This window comes from Ornithodoros turicata, chromosome 4, assembly GCF_037126465.1.
Source record: "Ornithodoros turicata isolate Travis chromosome 4, ASM3712646v1, whole genome shotgun sequence".
Taxonomy (NCBI): domain Eukaryota; kingdom Metazoa; phylum Arthropoda; class Arachnida; order Ixodida; family Argasidae; genus Ornithodoros; species Ornithodoros turicata.
In genome coordinates, this window is record NC_088204.1 from 19,262,043 (window position 1) to 19,277,084 (window position 15,042).

At 42.3% G+C, this 15,042-nt stretch overlaps 2 protein-coding genes across 7 annotated transcripts in view; one reads left to right on the forward strand and one right to left on the reverse strand.

The window, feature by feature from the left end:
• Positions 1-104: 104 nt before the first annotated feature.
• Positions 105-10,529, forward strand: LOC135391257 (glucoside xylosyltransferase 1-like). The gene is made up of 7 exons (XM_064621435.1): positions 105-653; positions 869-1,019; positions 1,095-1,226; positions 2,483-2,675; positions 5,372-5,688; positions 6,506-6,666; positions 8,451-10,529. The coding sequence occupies exons 1-7, from the start codon at positions 466-468 to the stop codon at positions 8,590-8,592; spliced, it is 1,284 nt and encodes a 427-aa protein (XP_064477505.1). The 5' UTR covers positions 105-465; the 3' UTR covers positions 8,593-10,529.
• Positions 10,053-15,042, reverse strand: part of LOC135391256 (ATP-binding cassette sub-family A member 7-like) — a 61,525-nt gene continuing 56,535 nt past the window's right edge. For 5 of the 6 annotated variants that reach the window (XM_064621432.1, XM_064621431.1, XM_064621430.1 and 2 more), the window contains one exon: positions 10,053-14,825. In XM_064621432.1, the coding sequence (XP_064477502.1) occupies positions 14,761-14,825 (65 nt within the window). In that variant the 3' untranslated portion in view covers positions 10,053-14,760. The remainder of the gene's footprint in view (positions 14,826-15,042) is intronic. The other variant, XR_010421898.1, reaches the window with a different exon arrangement.

Sequence of the window (15,042 nt, forward strand, 5' to 3'; positions counted from 1 at the left end):
CGCGCGCGGCGCGCGCATGGTCACAGTGGCGCCGGAAAATGTGCAGCGCCTAAAGTCGTAAACAAGTTTCATGCACTGACGTCATCGTTGTCACGGTTGTCACCGCCTGCGAATAAACAATGAACTCTTATGGCCTTGCGTGGCCGTATCGTCCGTGTCGGAAACACCGCAACCCTTGCAAATATGTTCAATGTTTGCTGACGCAACAGGCAGAGTGAAACCCGTCAGGATAACAGTAACAACACTGCGCACGATAAAGCCGCGCTTTAGAGCATCTTTGTGATGGAAACGTTGTGGTGAGTGCTTGGGTCCAGATGAGCGCTGGTATCGCCAGCAAACTTGAGCGCAACAGGACTATAGACATGTGCATCCTTCGCTTGTCAGACTACACGATGAATTCCAGGAAGCACGTGATATGTCTGTGGACAAGAACTATTGCATCGTAATGCACTAAAGCTGCGCATCATGGTGAACATGATGCCACGAAAGCCCATTTGGCTTTTGCTCTTGATCACGCTGCTGTGCGGATTCTTGTTCTACCGAATGACCTACTTGACTCACATCGATTCGTTATCCGGAAGAACAGGCACGGACACCCAAGGAGACGTCTCGACACACAGGTCGTCGAATACTGCTACGAGTAGTCCAAATAGGTGCGTTGTTGGAACACTGTATTGTAAACTGTAGCGACGTTTACTATGTTGTTGTTTGCTTATGTATAAACTTTGGTATTGCCAGCAGTTTTAGCGACGATGTCATAATTACACAGACACCACGAAGAAAGAAAGAAGCATGACAGAGTATTTCCTTGCATCAGCGGTTCATATTGAAGGTTTTCCTTCTCCTTTTTTTTCTTTCATTTTCACAGAACTGTGACTCCAAAACTGGCCGTAGTGACATGTGGAGACAGGCTGAACCTCACCCTCATGAATGTAAAATCAGTAGTGGCTTTCTCCAGGGGACCACTGCACATGTTACTGTTTGCAGATCCACCTAACATGGACTTCCTTCTAAAAGAGGTATCAGTGTGACACATTGACTAACATGCAGAGACAACTTTGTGAGATATGCTGACGCCTTCTGTACCCTTGCAGTTATCTAAATGGCCACGCAAAGTTCGGCAGAGGGTGACCGTCGAAGTTCGCCCGGTCACTTTTCCCAAAGACCGAAGCAAGAAGTGGAAGGGGTTGTTCAAACCATGTGCTTCGCAGCGACTTTTTCTACCAGTGAGTTTCCTTGGGTACACCAGTAGCTAGATGTGAGTAATTGACGTGATTGACCGGAACCAAAGCTAAACAAATGCTGTCACACGCTTTATCATGCTCTGGGTTGCAGTGCAAAATATTTAAATTAAGCTTGCAACCAGTTATTTGTAATTGATCTTTTACCAGCACATTCACAAGTGTGAAGTCATTGTGAGTGACTACCAATTTGTGTTGTGCCTAGCGGTCGAGCTACCGATTCACGGCATCTTGCTGATTACCATGGCCAGGTGCGGTAGCTCATACTTGTGTCACAATGAAACTGGTTGTGAACATGCCATTTGCTTTCCCTGTTTATCTCAAGAACTACAACATTCTACCGAATGTAGTTTTACATTTGGCAGCTGCACGTAACTTACACTCAGATACCGCAACTCTTATCTCAAAACCAGTCGAGAATTCTGGGCTGTCCCTTTAACCCTTTCCTTACCGCGCCCATAGAGCGTCGATCACAGGTGATCGACGGTTTAAGAGCCACACTACTTGACCTCCAAGGCAGATATGGACAAGTGGTGGTATTTGCTAGATACTATAAACGCTACAGAATGAGTTTCATTTTCACTTTTAGCTTTCCCTCATGGTGGTGATTTATCAAGCTGGTTCTGCGTCAAAGAGGCAGTGTGGAGATTTTATCTTTGTCGCGGAGGCACGTTCCAGTGGTGGACCTCTTTCGAAAATGGGTGAAATAGCAAAAAATGCAGTAGAAGAACAGAAAAGTTGAGCATGAAACTAATGTTTTCTGCAGAAATTGTGGTGTTCATTTCTGTTTTACTCCTTCAATGAACTCTGCCACTCAGTTACATTAACAACATGGATGTTGACGTCAGTTTCCACAACTCACGACCTTCTTGATCCAGCGTATTGATATCTGCAGGTATTTTTTCTGACAAAATTTGCCACATTTTGTATATTTTGGAACTTGTAGACTCATATATTTGTTTGAAGATACAGGCGCATCTTCATGAGGTTTCTGCTGTTTGCACCGTTTTTTTGTGTGTGTGTGTTCCAAAATTAATTTTGGAAATACAGGGATAGCTTTGTTTCTGAAACTTACATCATTCGATAGGGCATTCATTTGGCTACATTTTCCTATATAGCAACGTATATTGAAGTGATACTGTCATCCACAAGAAATATACTTGTCTAACCACCCAAAAATGGCTATTTTTGCGGCAGTAAGGAAAGAGTTAATGTTTGACATTGAATTTGTCCCATTTCAGAGGCTGCTGCCCGAAGTAGACGCATTGATCTATGTGGATGCTGACATCCTTTTTCTACGCCCAATTGAGGATCTGTGGGATATCTTTAATCAGATGAACAGCAGCCAAATTGCCGGTCTGACGCCCGAGACAGAGGACTATACCACAAATTGGTACACTCGCTTTGCACGACATCCATACGTTCGCCCATTAGGTAAGAACATGTTCCTTTTTTTATGTATACATGGATGCAGGAGACATCTGTCGCACTCTGTGCAAAAGTAATAGCTTGTTGAACTACTTGTGATAAGACATTTAAAAAAGACAGCATATTTCACATCTCTCTCACATGGCTTGCACTACAATGTCAAAAAGTGATGCGGCTAAGTTCTTTGTCTTATGAGATTAGTTACAATATCAAAGGCGTACCAAATGGGTAGAGAAGGTGCAAATTATTGGCATCAAAAAGCAGAGATGTGCTCTAACTGTTTTTTTAGTAGTTTAACTATAACTATTAACTACTGCGTCAAGTTGTAGTTTAACTACCTGTGTAACTACATCACAGCCGCACTAGTTAAAACTACTTTGCAACTACTAGGATGTAGCTGTTTAACTATATTTGTAACTATTCTGATGTTTTGTGCGCGTCGTTGTATCGATGATCGCTTAGGCATAGAGATAGTGAGTGGGTGCATGGGGAGCTAGAAGACAGTGAGCTTCCACACTCTGAACAATTATAGCACAGCACGTGCCACTCCATACAATACTGATGTAGTGATATGTCATGCAATGATACAGACATGGCCTCCAATCTCATGACGGATGGGGTGTAAGCTTTTTGAATGTGCTGTGTGCGTCGATCGTTATGTACCCCAATTAACGCAAAATACATACTTTCTGCTCCTGTGCATTTGAAACAGAAAATAATGCCAGTGTGCTCTGTGCAGTGCGTACACTCTTTATTGCAATACTTCTGCACGCTTTGGTTGCGAGTGTCTGCATGCGTGTGATGCGCAAGATGAAAAAATTCTCAGAGTTGTCGCTAATACCGTATTTACTCGCGTAATTTGCGCACCCCCACTTTTTCACTAAAAAAGTTGTCAAAATAAAACGACCAGAACACGTGGAGGGAACATATGCGTCAGCATTCCGCAAGCTGGCTTCACCTAACGCATGCGTGCTTTAGGAGAAGCTCGCTTTAGAAAAAGCGTGGAAAGCACGTGCTGGGCCTTTTTGAATCATCTCGCAAATTTTTACAGCATTGACCAAAAACGAAGAGAGAAAATCCTTACGACCGACTTCTTTCACTGACAGTTATAGAAAATGAACCGTCACTGTCTATTTTCTTGCCTAAATTTTTATTTTGGTGTAATTTTTTTTATACGAATTTCGGACGATACGAATGTCTTCCGCTACCCCTTGAAATTCCTATCACCGAGATTGTATTGTACTATTCACCTAAAGGACCATCTCTTAACAGATTTTGCACATTTTTCAAGTCGGCTCGTTAATGCCTCGTGTAATTTGTGCACCCCCAACCTTCGCGTCATTTTTCGGTAAAAAAAGTGCGCAAATTATGCGAGTAAATACGGTAAGCACAAAGAAAGAAGGCCGTGAAGCACACGGAAGACTAAGTGAAAAAATGCGAAGTAGTTGTAGCCCGCTGTAACCTAACTACTGTGGTTAACTACTAAAAAAATAAGTTTAACTAGTAGTTGTAAATACAATTTTTGCAATTAGTTTCTAACTACTCTTTAACTACCATGCAGTGGTTTAACTTGTAGTTTAACAACAAGTAGCTAACTACTGCACATCCCTGTTAAAGAGTACAGAATGCTTGCACACCAACAAAATATTCCCCTTTCACGCTCATGCTCCACCTTGCGATCGCCTTGCTGACAATAGCCACACAACGGTTTGATATAGTGCCCCCATCGACCAGTCACAACATAACATGCTTACACATAACTTATTGCAGTATGTACTATTCACATTAATTTATTGCAAAATAATTGACTCCATAATTTATCAGAGTAAGGGATGTAAATTCAAAACGTCCTTCCACACGGAACCCGCACCTTTGCGAGTTCGTATCGTACCAAAAGTCCTCAGTGTTTCATTTCACACGCGCACTATGGTTTTAACGCTGTAGTGACACAGGGATGAATATATCCCACAGCGCAGTTCCCATAGTACTACACATGTTTTGGTGATGCCAATGCAGTATTGCCGGAACCAGTACACTCAGTGCATCGCAGATTGTCACAATAGGTGCCCCCTCATTGGAGAGGAGTGCAAAATGTTACTAAGCTCTAGAGCCTAGATTGTGGCATTGCAATACCTGGAAGCTGAGCGTCTTAGGCAACTGATGCGTAGAAGGTAGGAGACAGCCACGCGAATTATGTGCTTTTTGAATGGCATTGCTTCTCGGTAAATATGCTCACTAGAGCTAAAGGAATAGACCCATACCCGGGAAACATCATCATGATGTTGGTAGACAGACTGAAACCGAAAGAAATCGGAAGGGGAGGGCTGGGTTCCACGAATGGGCACTTGTTCGCTGCCTCCTATTGAAAGAAGAGTAGGACCAAAGGTCGCGTCCCTTCCATGGACCATTATAATCGCCTAAAGACCGTGGCTTTCGGGCGGGAACTTGTTCACCCCAGCTTCGAACGTAGTTCGACTCTACCAAGTTGGTGGCGCTGTCGAACACCATGACATCATTTGTTTATAAACAGGGAGAGGTCTATTGGATATTTGGACAGTGCGAGCCTCGTTCTTTTATGCAACGTGACAACCGGAGAATGTTTAGTGTGTTGTTTAGTGCCTCCTTAAATTTTAACACACATTATTTTGTGATGACAGACAAGTCGCTCGTTACCAGTGGGACTCATAGCTGACTCTTTGCAGGAGTGAATTCTGGAGTAATGCTAATGAACCTGACTCGCATGCGACAGTTCAACTGGGATTCGCGCCTGGAGCCTGTCCTGCTTAAATATGAGCGTTATATCAGCTGGGGGGACCAAGACCTCATCAACATCATCTTCCACGACCACACAGACAAGCTGCTTATTTTTCCCTGCCAGTGGAACTTCCGGCCAGATCACTGCTGGTACGGGCCGACGTGTCCTAAAGAAACGCCCGCTATTCTGCACGGAAATCGAAATGCTTTTGTGGAAGCTAAGAAGGAACCGGCCTTCAGATTGGTTTTTGATATGATGGATAAGGTAAGCTACACGTGCTACTTCTTTGTAAATGTAGTACGTACTAGATGATTCAACTTCCTTCATACTTTTGGCCTTTCAACCAAACATTCCACGCAAGAAAAACCTGGTAATCCGTAGCTGCTTAGTGAAAAGTAGGCCAAAAGTAATATCGAAAAGTGCAAATGCCTTTTTATGTCGAACAGTGTATATTCCCAGCTTGCTTCAGCTCATGTTGAGCGCATTTTGGGGTGCACAGAAATGTCACCCAAACATTTGTCACAACTCTAGGTGAGTGCCCCAAAGCTTTGAGCATGCCACAAATATCCATGTCCTGCATTCATGCTTCAAAAACATAATGTGCAGATTTATTCCCCAACTACCACCACCACAAGCACGCACAAAACGGTGTTCTAATATCAGTGATGACAGAAAGTAGAGTTGGTGATACATAGTTTATCATAGTTCATCTAATATGTTATTTTTGATTATTTATTTTTATAACATGCTACAGGTGCAAACCACATCAGTCTTACAATTTGGTGTCTGTTCATTTTTGCTTTCTTACCTTTCTTTTTATGATTTTTTTCATTTTGCTCATACATAATTATAGGCTATGTAAACCTACATGGGGTCCCACATGTATTTGTTAGATGTGCTTAGTTGTGTGTACATATGACAGAAAGTAAATGACATGAAAATGTAATGCAATTGTCAATCAGAAACATACCCATTTTTCGATGCTCACCTTGTGCACATCTGTAAATATATACACTGCACAAAAATACATTAGCATTTATTTTCAAGCTTTAAAATATGCTACCAACACTATTCTTTGCAGTACGTCCTTGAAACTAGCCTGGTTGAGGACTTTGTGAACCCACTTGAAGCTGCCTTGGAGAAGATGACGACAACTTATTGTAGGAAAGAATTGCTCAAACATGTTCCTGGTTGGAAAAGAGTCGCCAGTAGTATTGATAAAGATCGGCTACAAGATCACAGGTAGCACTTGATACAAGCTGCTCATGCAGCTACCCAGCCCTATTGTGCCAGAGCCCAGTGTTCACCGGGGACGGGTTATAGCAATAGTACGGCACATAGTAGAATACTGGGTGAATTCCTTCATTGAAATGGCCGTGCGAGTACTGAATTCAGTATTCAGTGCAGACTGTTTGTTGTCATGTACCAGATGCAGTAAGCTTTTTCTCATGTACAGCCCCCAGCAGTCATTGGATTCGATGTTTGCCACAGTACACATAACTGTTTCTGTGCATCCCCTTATGCAGTTGTAGTCATCCTCAAGGTCAATCATGGACCTTTCCTTGTATGCAGCTTTTTATGGACAGTCATTATTTTGAGGATTTTTAATTACTGTATGGTTTTTTAGAGAGTTTGCATAAATTTTAAGCCCACACATGCGATATTTGTCACCTTGTTTTAGCTTCAGCCTAGTTTGTTTATCCTTCACCACTGTTTGATGTAGTATTAGCTTTACTATACTATGCTGTTGAGCAAAAAGGTCCTAATCATTGTCATCACAACTTTTCCTTCGGGCATGCTTCGTCTATTTTCCACTGTCAAATAACCCACCTGGCTCAAATGGCTCACTCTACAGAATATATGCAAGCTGAACTCTCACCTGTTACTGACAGCTGTGCGCGATTATGATAGTGCTAGCTTCAAATTGGTTGTTACAGTGACAAACCACACCAAAAATTGACACGATAGTTTAGCAGTTTGCAATGGAATATAATGTTATATCCACTCATACAATTAGGTCCATTCTTTTCAAAAGAAAAGTGCTGCACTGGTTCTTTAGTACATGCAGGGTCTATGGCAAAAAGAATGAGAGAGTGTTTAACTCCTCGAACTAGTTCAGCAGATGCAGGCAGTGCAGGCGAAAAAGAATGGGCCTATACTTTATTCTACTCTCTGCAACACTTTCTACCTCAATTGAAAATTGAATATGCTTTTGGCTTCGTCTGGACCTGGGACTAAATTAGGAACTGCCATTGCACATTTCTATGTGTGCATATGTGAACACGCACTTGAAAGTGCACGTGGCTATTTTTGTTTTTTTTTTACATCAGGACTGCAAGGTGTCGGACATCATGAGACAGAGCTGACAAACCCTCACATGTACTGTCAGTGAACACATTGTATAGTATTTATCAATCCCTAAATGTTTCTTGATTTCACAAATGAATCATGCCGTTGCTCAGATATGGTCACGTAACTATAGTGGCTCCTTGAGGCGATGTAGTGGTGTTCAACTTAAGAAGGTAAACAAATTTAGTCTGTCAGCTCTCAAAATATTACTGTGCCGCAGATGGGATGAGAGGACACGGAAGAGTCACGCACGCTCCTCTGCCAGATAATGTTATCCGTCCTACTCACTTTGCTTCCGTATTTGATGTTAAGACTGGCCACAAGACTGCTGTGTAGCAGCGCTGCAGTATTTCTTCGGGCGCACTGTTGCGCCGCCTTATCTTCAGCGGCATATGCAGTTGACGGACTAGATTTCTTTTCCTTCTTAAGTTAAACACGAGTACAGTTGTCAAATGGTCATCTGTTTCCTGACTGTAGTGAAGGATAGCTATTATATACTATGTTTTGAAAGCTGTGCAGTTATAATGAATCTCAATAGCCATCCTGACGTCCTAGAATCTCTCCATCAAGTGCGATACAGTTTTTGCCCTCATCCGTTGATATTTGTGTTACGTAGCAAGTAAAGGAAAGTTAAATGAGAAAGTCCCTAGTGTAATTGAAATCGATGTGTCTTACAGGAGCATTACTCCAAACAACTCTCTTGCAAGCCCTTTTGCTCAAAATCGATACGTTTCCAGTGCCGTACGCCATGAGAGCTGGCAGTGGACATGCAGCTACAAGGAGGAGCAAACAGGACAGACACCTCATAAGGTTGTGTGACATTTTTTCACGATGATCACACGTAAGCATCCTCCCCCTTCCCTCCCGCTTCATGTATTCCCCATAGCAGGACGTGAAGCGAATGATTTGATCAAATCAAGCAACCAAGGCAAATCGTTCAGACAGTTGAGGTCACACGAAAATGGCGCCAAGAAAACACCCTGGTATCATCGCGACGTCGTCACTTTGACGTTGCGCATAGTCTCTCTGCGTGGGTATTTCAAACTATGTGGATTCCAATTATTTATGATGCCGATAATAAATTATACTGCTCAAGTAAGAAAAAAGTAAACGAGGTATTAGGTAAAAAGGGGGCAACAAAAATCTAAGAGTTGATGCTTGGAGAGCAAACTGCCATTTAATCCACATGCTTTCTGGTCACACAGGAATGCTCTTTTGGTTGTTGCAGATTGTATGATAGATAGCACGAGTTTTTATTCAAGAACGACGATTCTAGCTGACCACTAGGCAATGCAAAAGGCCTTTGCATGCAGTCTGAAATCCTTTGGCCTCCTTTGGAAAACCTTATCAGAGAATGGGTGAGCCTTGTGCCACCCCGTGATCACGATGCTGATGCCAGTCAGGTGGCTCCCCACGTATGTCAACTGGCTCGGGAAAAAGACTTTCTCCGAAATATGTAGTATATTCAAGGCCCTCGGTTTTCCGCCACTCCGCAAAATTTTGCGGAATCCCTTATTTTTAGGAGCTACGGATATTCGAGTTCTCGAATTCGAATCGAATATCAATCACTCTAAGTATTCGATTCGCGAATCCGTGACTGCTCACCGTGGAAAATCACGGAATTTTGAATTTGCAGCAGCAGAAAACCGAGGGCCTTAAGTATATTATAAGTACAGTATAAGTCTTGCTTGTTACATTGCATTTTGGTGCTCGCTTGTTTTGCCATAAACAAATGTGCAATGAGTGCATTTTTTATAGATTTTTATAACTTGTAACACATGTGCATACTGTGCATACTTTGAGACTATTTATTTGTGCCAATTGTGTTCCTATTATTTGTGCAGTCTACAATGCCACAATTTTGTACTGCTTATGTTTTATGAGTATTACGGTGGACTACAATACAGATAGTGCCGTCTGTAGCTAAAGAATCCAGAAGACAGCAAACGTGCACATATTTTAGTAATGTTATTAGCAAGCTATCAGTATATATAGTAGTGCTTCAGAGATGTAGTGCCATCACGTTATTGTCACATTCCTATCGTGCCATGTTCCTACTTTCGTTTTCAGCGCGATTTGAAGTCTGTGCTGCATAAAGTTGCAGTACGTGCATCTACCACAGAATGAACCCTCTACAGCTTGTATATATTCCTGTGTATTTTGGGGTATTTTCGAAGAGTTTAAGTGTGGTTAAGGGTTAAAATTTCTTTTTGTGTGTATCACATATCATTGTTGACGAGCTTCGTTTCGTGTAAAAAAGGACTGGCACAAGAGACATGTAAACAGCTAGAGTGTATATTTCACTAAACAGTCCTCAATGCACTTATTCATCATTCTCATCACATACTGGGAATGTTACCGAAACTAATGGATGCATAATATATGCCAGAATGCCTACTGTGACTGGTTACAAAGTGCTACCTATTGCTTTTATGTATGTAACAGAGTTTGGGCAAAGTTACAGTGATGGAGCTGTCTTTAGAGAGTAACATTCTTCAAATGCACACAGATCTCATAGATGAAACTGACACACCCAAGGTGAAACTCGATGGTTACAGAAATAAAACGGGAATATTACAGGAAATGCTACTATTGGTAACACACTGAAGTAAACGTGCACTAAAATGGGAGCATACACACACCTTATGATTTACCTTTGAGATTGCGTTTTGAGAGCACTTTTTCAAGCAGTCATGTGATATTGTAACATTCCATGTCACAGCATGTGTATACAAAATAAAGCAAGAATCCTGAAACAGTGGACATTCCTTATTGCTGACCTCCTGCAGACACTTTCATTGATGTTTCCTACACAGTACATTGTAATTTGGGTTCAAAAAGAAAAGGAACTGCAACAGAGGCTCAGCTGGTTAAAAAATGGGAAGCCACAGAAACTTGATATACTGACCAGTAAACTGAGGGGAATGTCTCACACTACAATTTCCATACCTTAGTGCAATCAATGCCCGAGCACAGAAATGTTTCACACGCAGCAATTAAATAGATTAATGGGATTCCTGAGGACAAGCACATTTTCCCCAAAATATTTTGGGTGAGTGCCCCCTTGTGGTTTCAAAGCAAGTGGAAAATAAAGACACTATAGCAACTATGCAAAGAGACCCAGTACTACACTGACACCCGCAGCAAAAAAAAAAAAAAGAAATCCTCCCGCACTTCCGATTCAATTATGAACTGAAGGGCTGGATTTAGCGGCACAGGCTGAGTGCGCTTTAGCTGACGGCTCAAGAATGTCACTCCACTCCATGATTGCTTGCAGAATTTTGTCTGGATGCCAAAAATCTATGATAAGCGTAACTCCATTCACAATGCTTTAAATGCTAGTTTAGAGCAATGCGTAGCTATAGGAAGTTTTCTAAAATATATAGGTATATTTTTGGCTGTTGTTGGTCGATGTATTTAGAGCTTCTCGGAAATATGAATCAATAGGCACCTAGTGTCATCTATCTACTGTTACATGCATCTTTCAGAGAGTGCCTAAAAGTCTTCTCTACCTTTGAGGAAAGAAGCATGTCACGCTCCTGCACAATGCAAAAGGAAAATAACACAAAAGAGAAACATAACACGGAAAGAGAATACGTGTACTAGCAATGCGCAAATATGTCCCGTTTTCCATTAATACCAGTTTCTGTGAAATAATTTTGAATGATCAGAGCGGTATCTGGACCAACCAAATTATTTATACTAGTATATCTGTGCATATGGTCAAGGTATGATGTGCTGGACACTGTAGCATTCAAAATTACTTCCTCATATTTGCACACGGCTATAAAAATACATGGTGATGTAAATATGTATCGCTCCTTCGCTCAACACAGAATTCAATAGGAACAAAGTGACCGCACACTACAGATGGAGGCCTATATGCTGACATGCATAATCAAGAGAGATAAACACGTTTAAAAAAACGATCAATAAAAAGCCACATTATATCATTCACATACGCAGATGAAGTGACAACAATAGTACTGTAACCTACAGGGAATACTTGAGCAGGATTAGAAATAATCTTGTGGCACAAGTAGATTTTGTTCGAACAGTCCTTGCAAGGATAAACTTGTACATACCTTCGCATGTTTTCAACTATTCTTTACCATGACGAAACCCAATTGATATGATGTCAGATGGTGCGATTGGCCAGATCATACTACATATGTATATTTCTATGTACTCTATCAGAGCCCACATAGGAACAACCCATATTTTTCTTGGACGGGGCATAGCTTCCTTCCCTGATGCCTCCCCTGTCATGAGGCCTTTGCACTGTGCACCTGCTTACTGGTGCCCATGCACGGTTTTCCTGCATTGGTTCCCTGTCATACTTCATCCGGCATCTCTGTGAGGAGTCAGTGTGGGTATGACAGGAAAGTAAGAGTAACATGGTCACGACATGTATCATGTGCTGTGCATCTGTGTAAATTGTAGGCTGTGTCCGTGACTTTCTCACGGTGGTCTTATGTCAGAAAAGGAAAGCTGTATCAACTGTAAACACTTAATGGAACACAAAACAACAGGAACACAAAAATGATGACAAACAAAATTTTGTGAGCTCATGAAATTCAACTTCATGGATGGTAGTAGCACTAACCACTGTTGAACCAGGTTGAATGCTCATCACAGAATATTCGCAAGTACTATACTTTCTGCTGTATAATGTGCATGTTACACATAGTAAAAGGTAATGCGAAGAGGCAGTGTGTGCTATCCATCAGTGCGCATTAGTTTCTCCTGGAAGTGCAGTTCCTAAGAAGTCATCGTGCAGTTTTTCTAAGAAGTTGTTTGCAGTTTTTTGTGCGTACCGTTTTTCGGGAAACTGGATGATGGACGGCAAGCACGAGTACACGTAGAGCAGACATAGGCAACGTGTAACGTACACCAAGGTAGCGAAGTGAGTCTAGGAAGCACGGGACTCGGTTGGGAGGTGTTAGTAATCCTGAAATCATTTAATGTGAGACTAAAAGTGGTGAGGAGAACGTCTACTACACAGCCATTTGTCAGATGGGATTTTGATGGTTTCAAGTAAACATCATGTTCACCATAGACATAATAGAAAGTAGTCATTCCAAGCTTTGATTACTGTGGATGCTAACAATGATGTGAGGTTTACAGTTTCGGGGCACTATCAGCACCGGTAATTTCATATTGTGGAGCTAGTTACACATCGGACGTTACAAATTCTATAAATTTTGGGGGGTTGCACATCATACACCAGAAAATACAGTAACTACAAAGCATCTTAAGCTGTTACGATTCTCCTGCGCTACCACAAAAATTGTATGGTCTGGTAATCAATGTACCCTAGACACTCCGCTCAGGTCGTTTAATAAGCGTGGGGCATTGCACAAATTGTGCAGCTTCTGGTGCAGACTTCGCAAAAGCAGGGTCGGGACAACATGTCAGGATGGAATACGAACACACGTGTGGACTGTCACTTCTATCTGGATGAGGCTACCTCAGGCAACTTCTTCTCAACCGCAACTGTGCAGGGCACAGCAGTTGCCGGGACTTATTTCAAGATGCTTGCGTAGAGAGTCGCACGCTGCTAATACCCACCAACCCCAATAGCAGACTATCATGAAGTCAACATTAAAATCACAGAGTGGGATATGGGGTGGGTTCCTGCTTGGTTTAAATACCTTATCACCGACGATGTTCGACTAGATCAGGTAAATCAGGCAAAATGAACTCAGCTGCTTCGTAACAACAGCGGAATGGTGGGTTTGGGGGTGAGTGAGAAAGAATACTTTTAGGGGAATGTCACAAGAGGAGAAGGACGCTGAACGATTCTAGAGTGAGCAACACAATTTAACACACAGAAACTGGCAGAAACTTTCACTCATATACAAAATTTAAAGAAATGTGCTGTGTTGTCTGGTGCACGGCCTACTAGATCATAGCGACCATATCATTTGCACCCCTTCCCAGCACCACATTTGGAAAGTAGTGGTGTCACTCCTCATCGGCCCATTTATTGCTTCCTCATTTGCTGTATTACCTGGTACTTCAGCTGACTTTAGAATTTCTGCACAAGCAGTGCATGTCCCAGATGCATTCTTGCTAAAGCTTTAAATTGATCGTCATAATCATTCTACACATTTTCATGGGAGCTGATGCTGTCGTCTGCTATGGTGCTCTTGCTATGGCGTCTGCTATGCTCTTCTGCAGGTTCAAAATTCAAATTTGCATTATCCAATCATGATGGAGATCTCACGAGCTAGGGTGCCTGAATGCTAGCTCCCTCTGTGTAGGGTGAAGACGACTCGTCTGCTACGGATTTCTGCCACCTTGACGCCCACGCACGGCTCACGATGCGCTTACAAAAGTGTAGCAACATGCTTAGCTGCACACTACATTTTGGAGTTGAGTAAATACATAGGAGAGGAGGTTCGAAAAAGTGGGTGAAATTGGAACACACCATTCATGCATGGTGAGGATGGGCTTCAAAATGGCGACTTTGCAGTGTTTGCTTCTGCAAAGGGTAACTCCACCTTAAACAGAGGGAGCTACTATTCAGGCATCCTATCACGAGCCGGTGTGTAGTGCCCCCAGCGGATCGTGTGGACGTGCTCCTGCATAGGAGTTGCCAATTATGACATGGTTGGTATTGGTCGGTATGATCTAGTGGGCCATGGTCTGGTGGTGGCAGTGAGACCACTGCGTCCTGGTGAGGATCCTGTGGGACATGACGGGATCCTCATATATCATAGGTGTATCTGCCACAGAAGCACAATTAATATTTAGGAACACATCGCACCTTACATGAAAACCAATTCACCGGGTAAAATAATAAAACAAAAACACTGAACGGATTCAACAAAACAGAGACAAACGTCCTTTCACCCGCAGACGTACCAAGTAGGGCAGTGGAGAGAACCAGCTCATGACACTGGCCACTCGATATGCAATCACAACCAAAGGGGTTAGGTAATCTTGTGGAGCTCGAGAAATGCTGAAGTGAGACTCTGTGCTTCACACAATGTCTGTTTCTCTCAACCACATTGAGAGTTCAATATCCTCACGTAGCCTTACAGAGTCTGGAAAGAGACAGAGAAAAAAAAAGACGGTGTTGACATAGGCAGGATGAATGCTTACGGTGAAGTTTCAAGCTTTGTTGTCTAGCATTGGTTTGCCTGTAGCCATATTGACCTTTTTGCAGATACTATACTATTGCTGAGCAGGGACAAGAATAACAACAACTCACATCTTGAATTATCGTATATGTGTTTGTGATAAGTTAAACACGTCCGTATG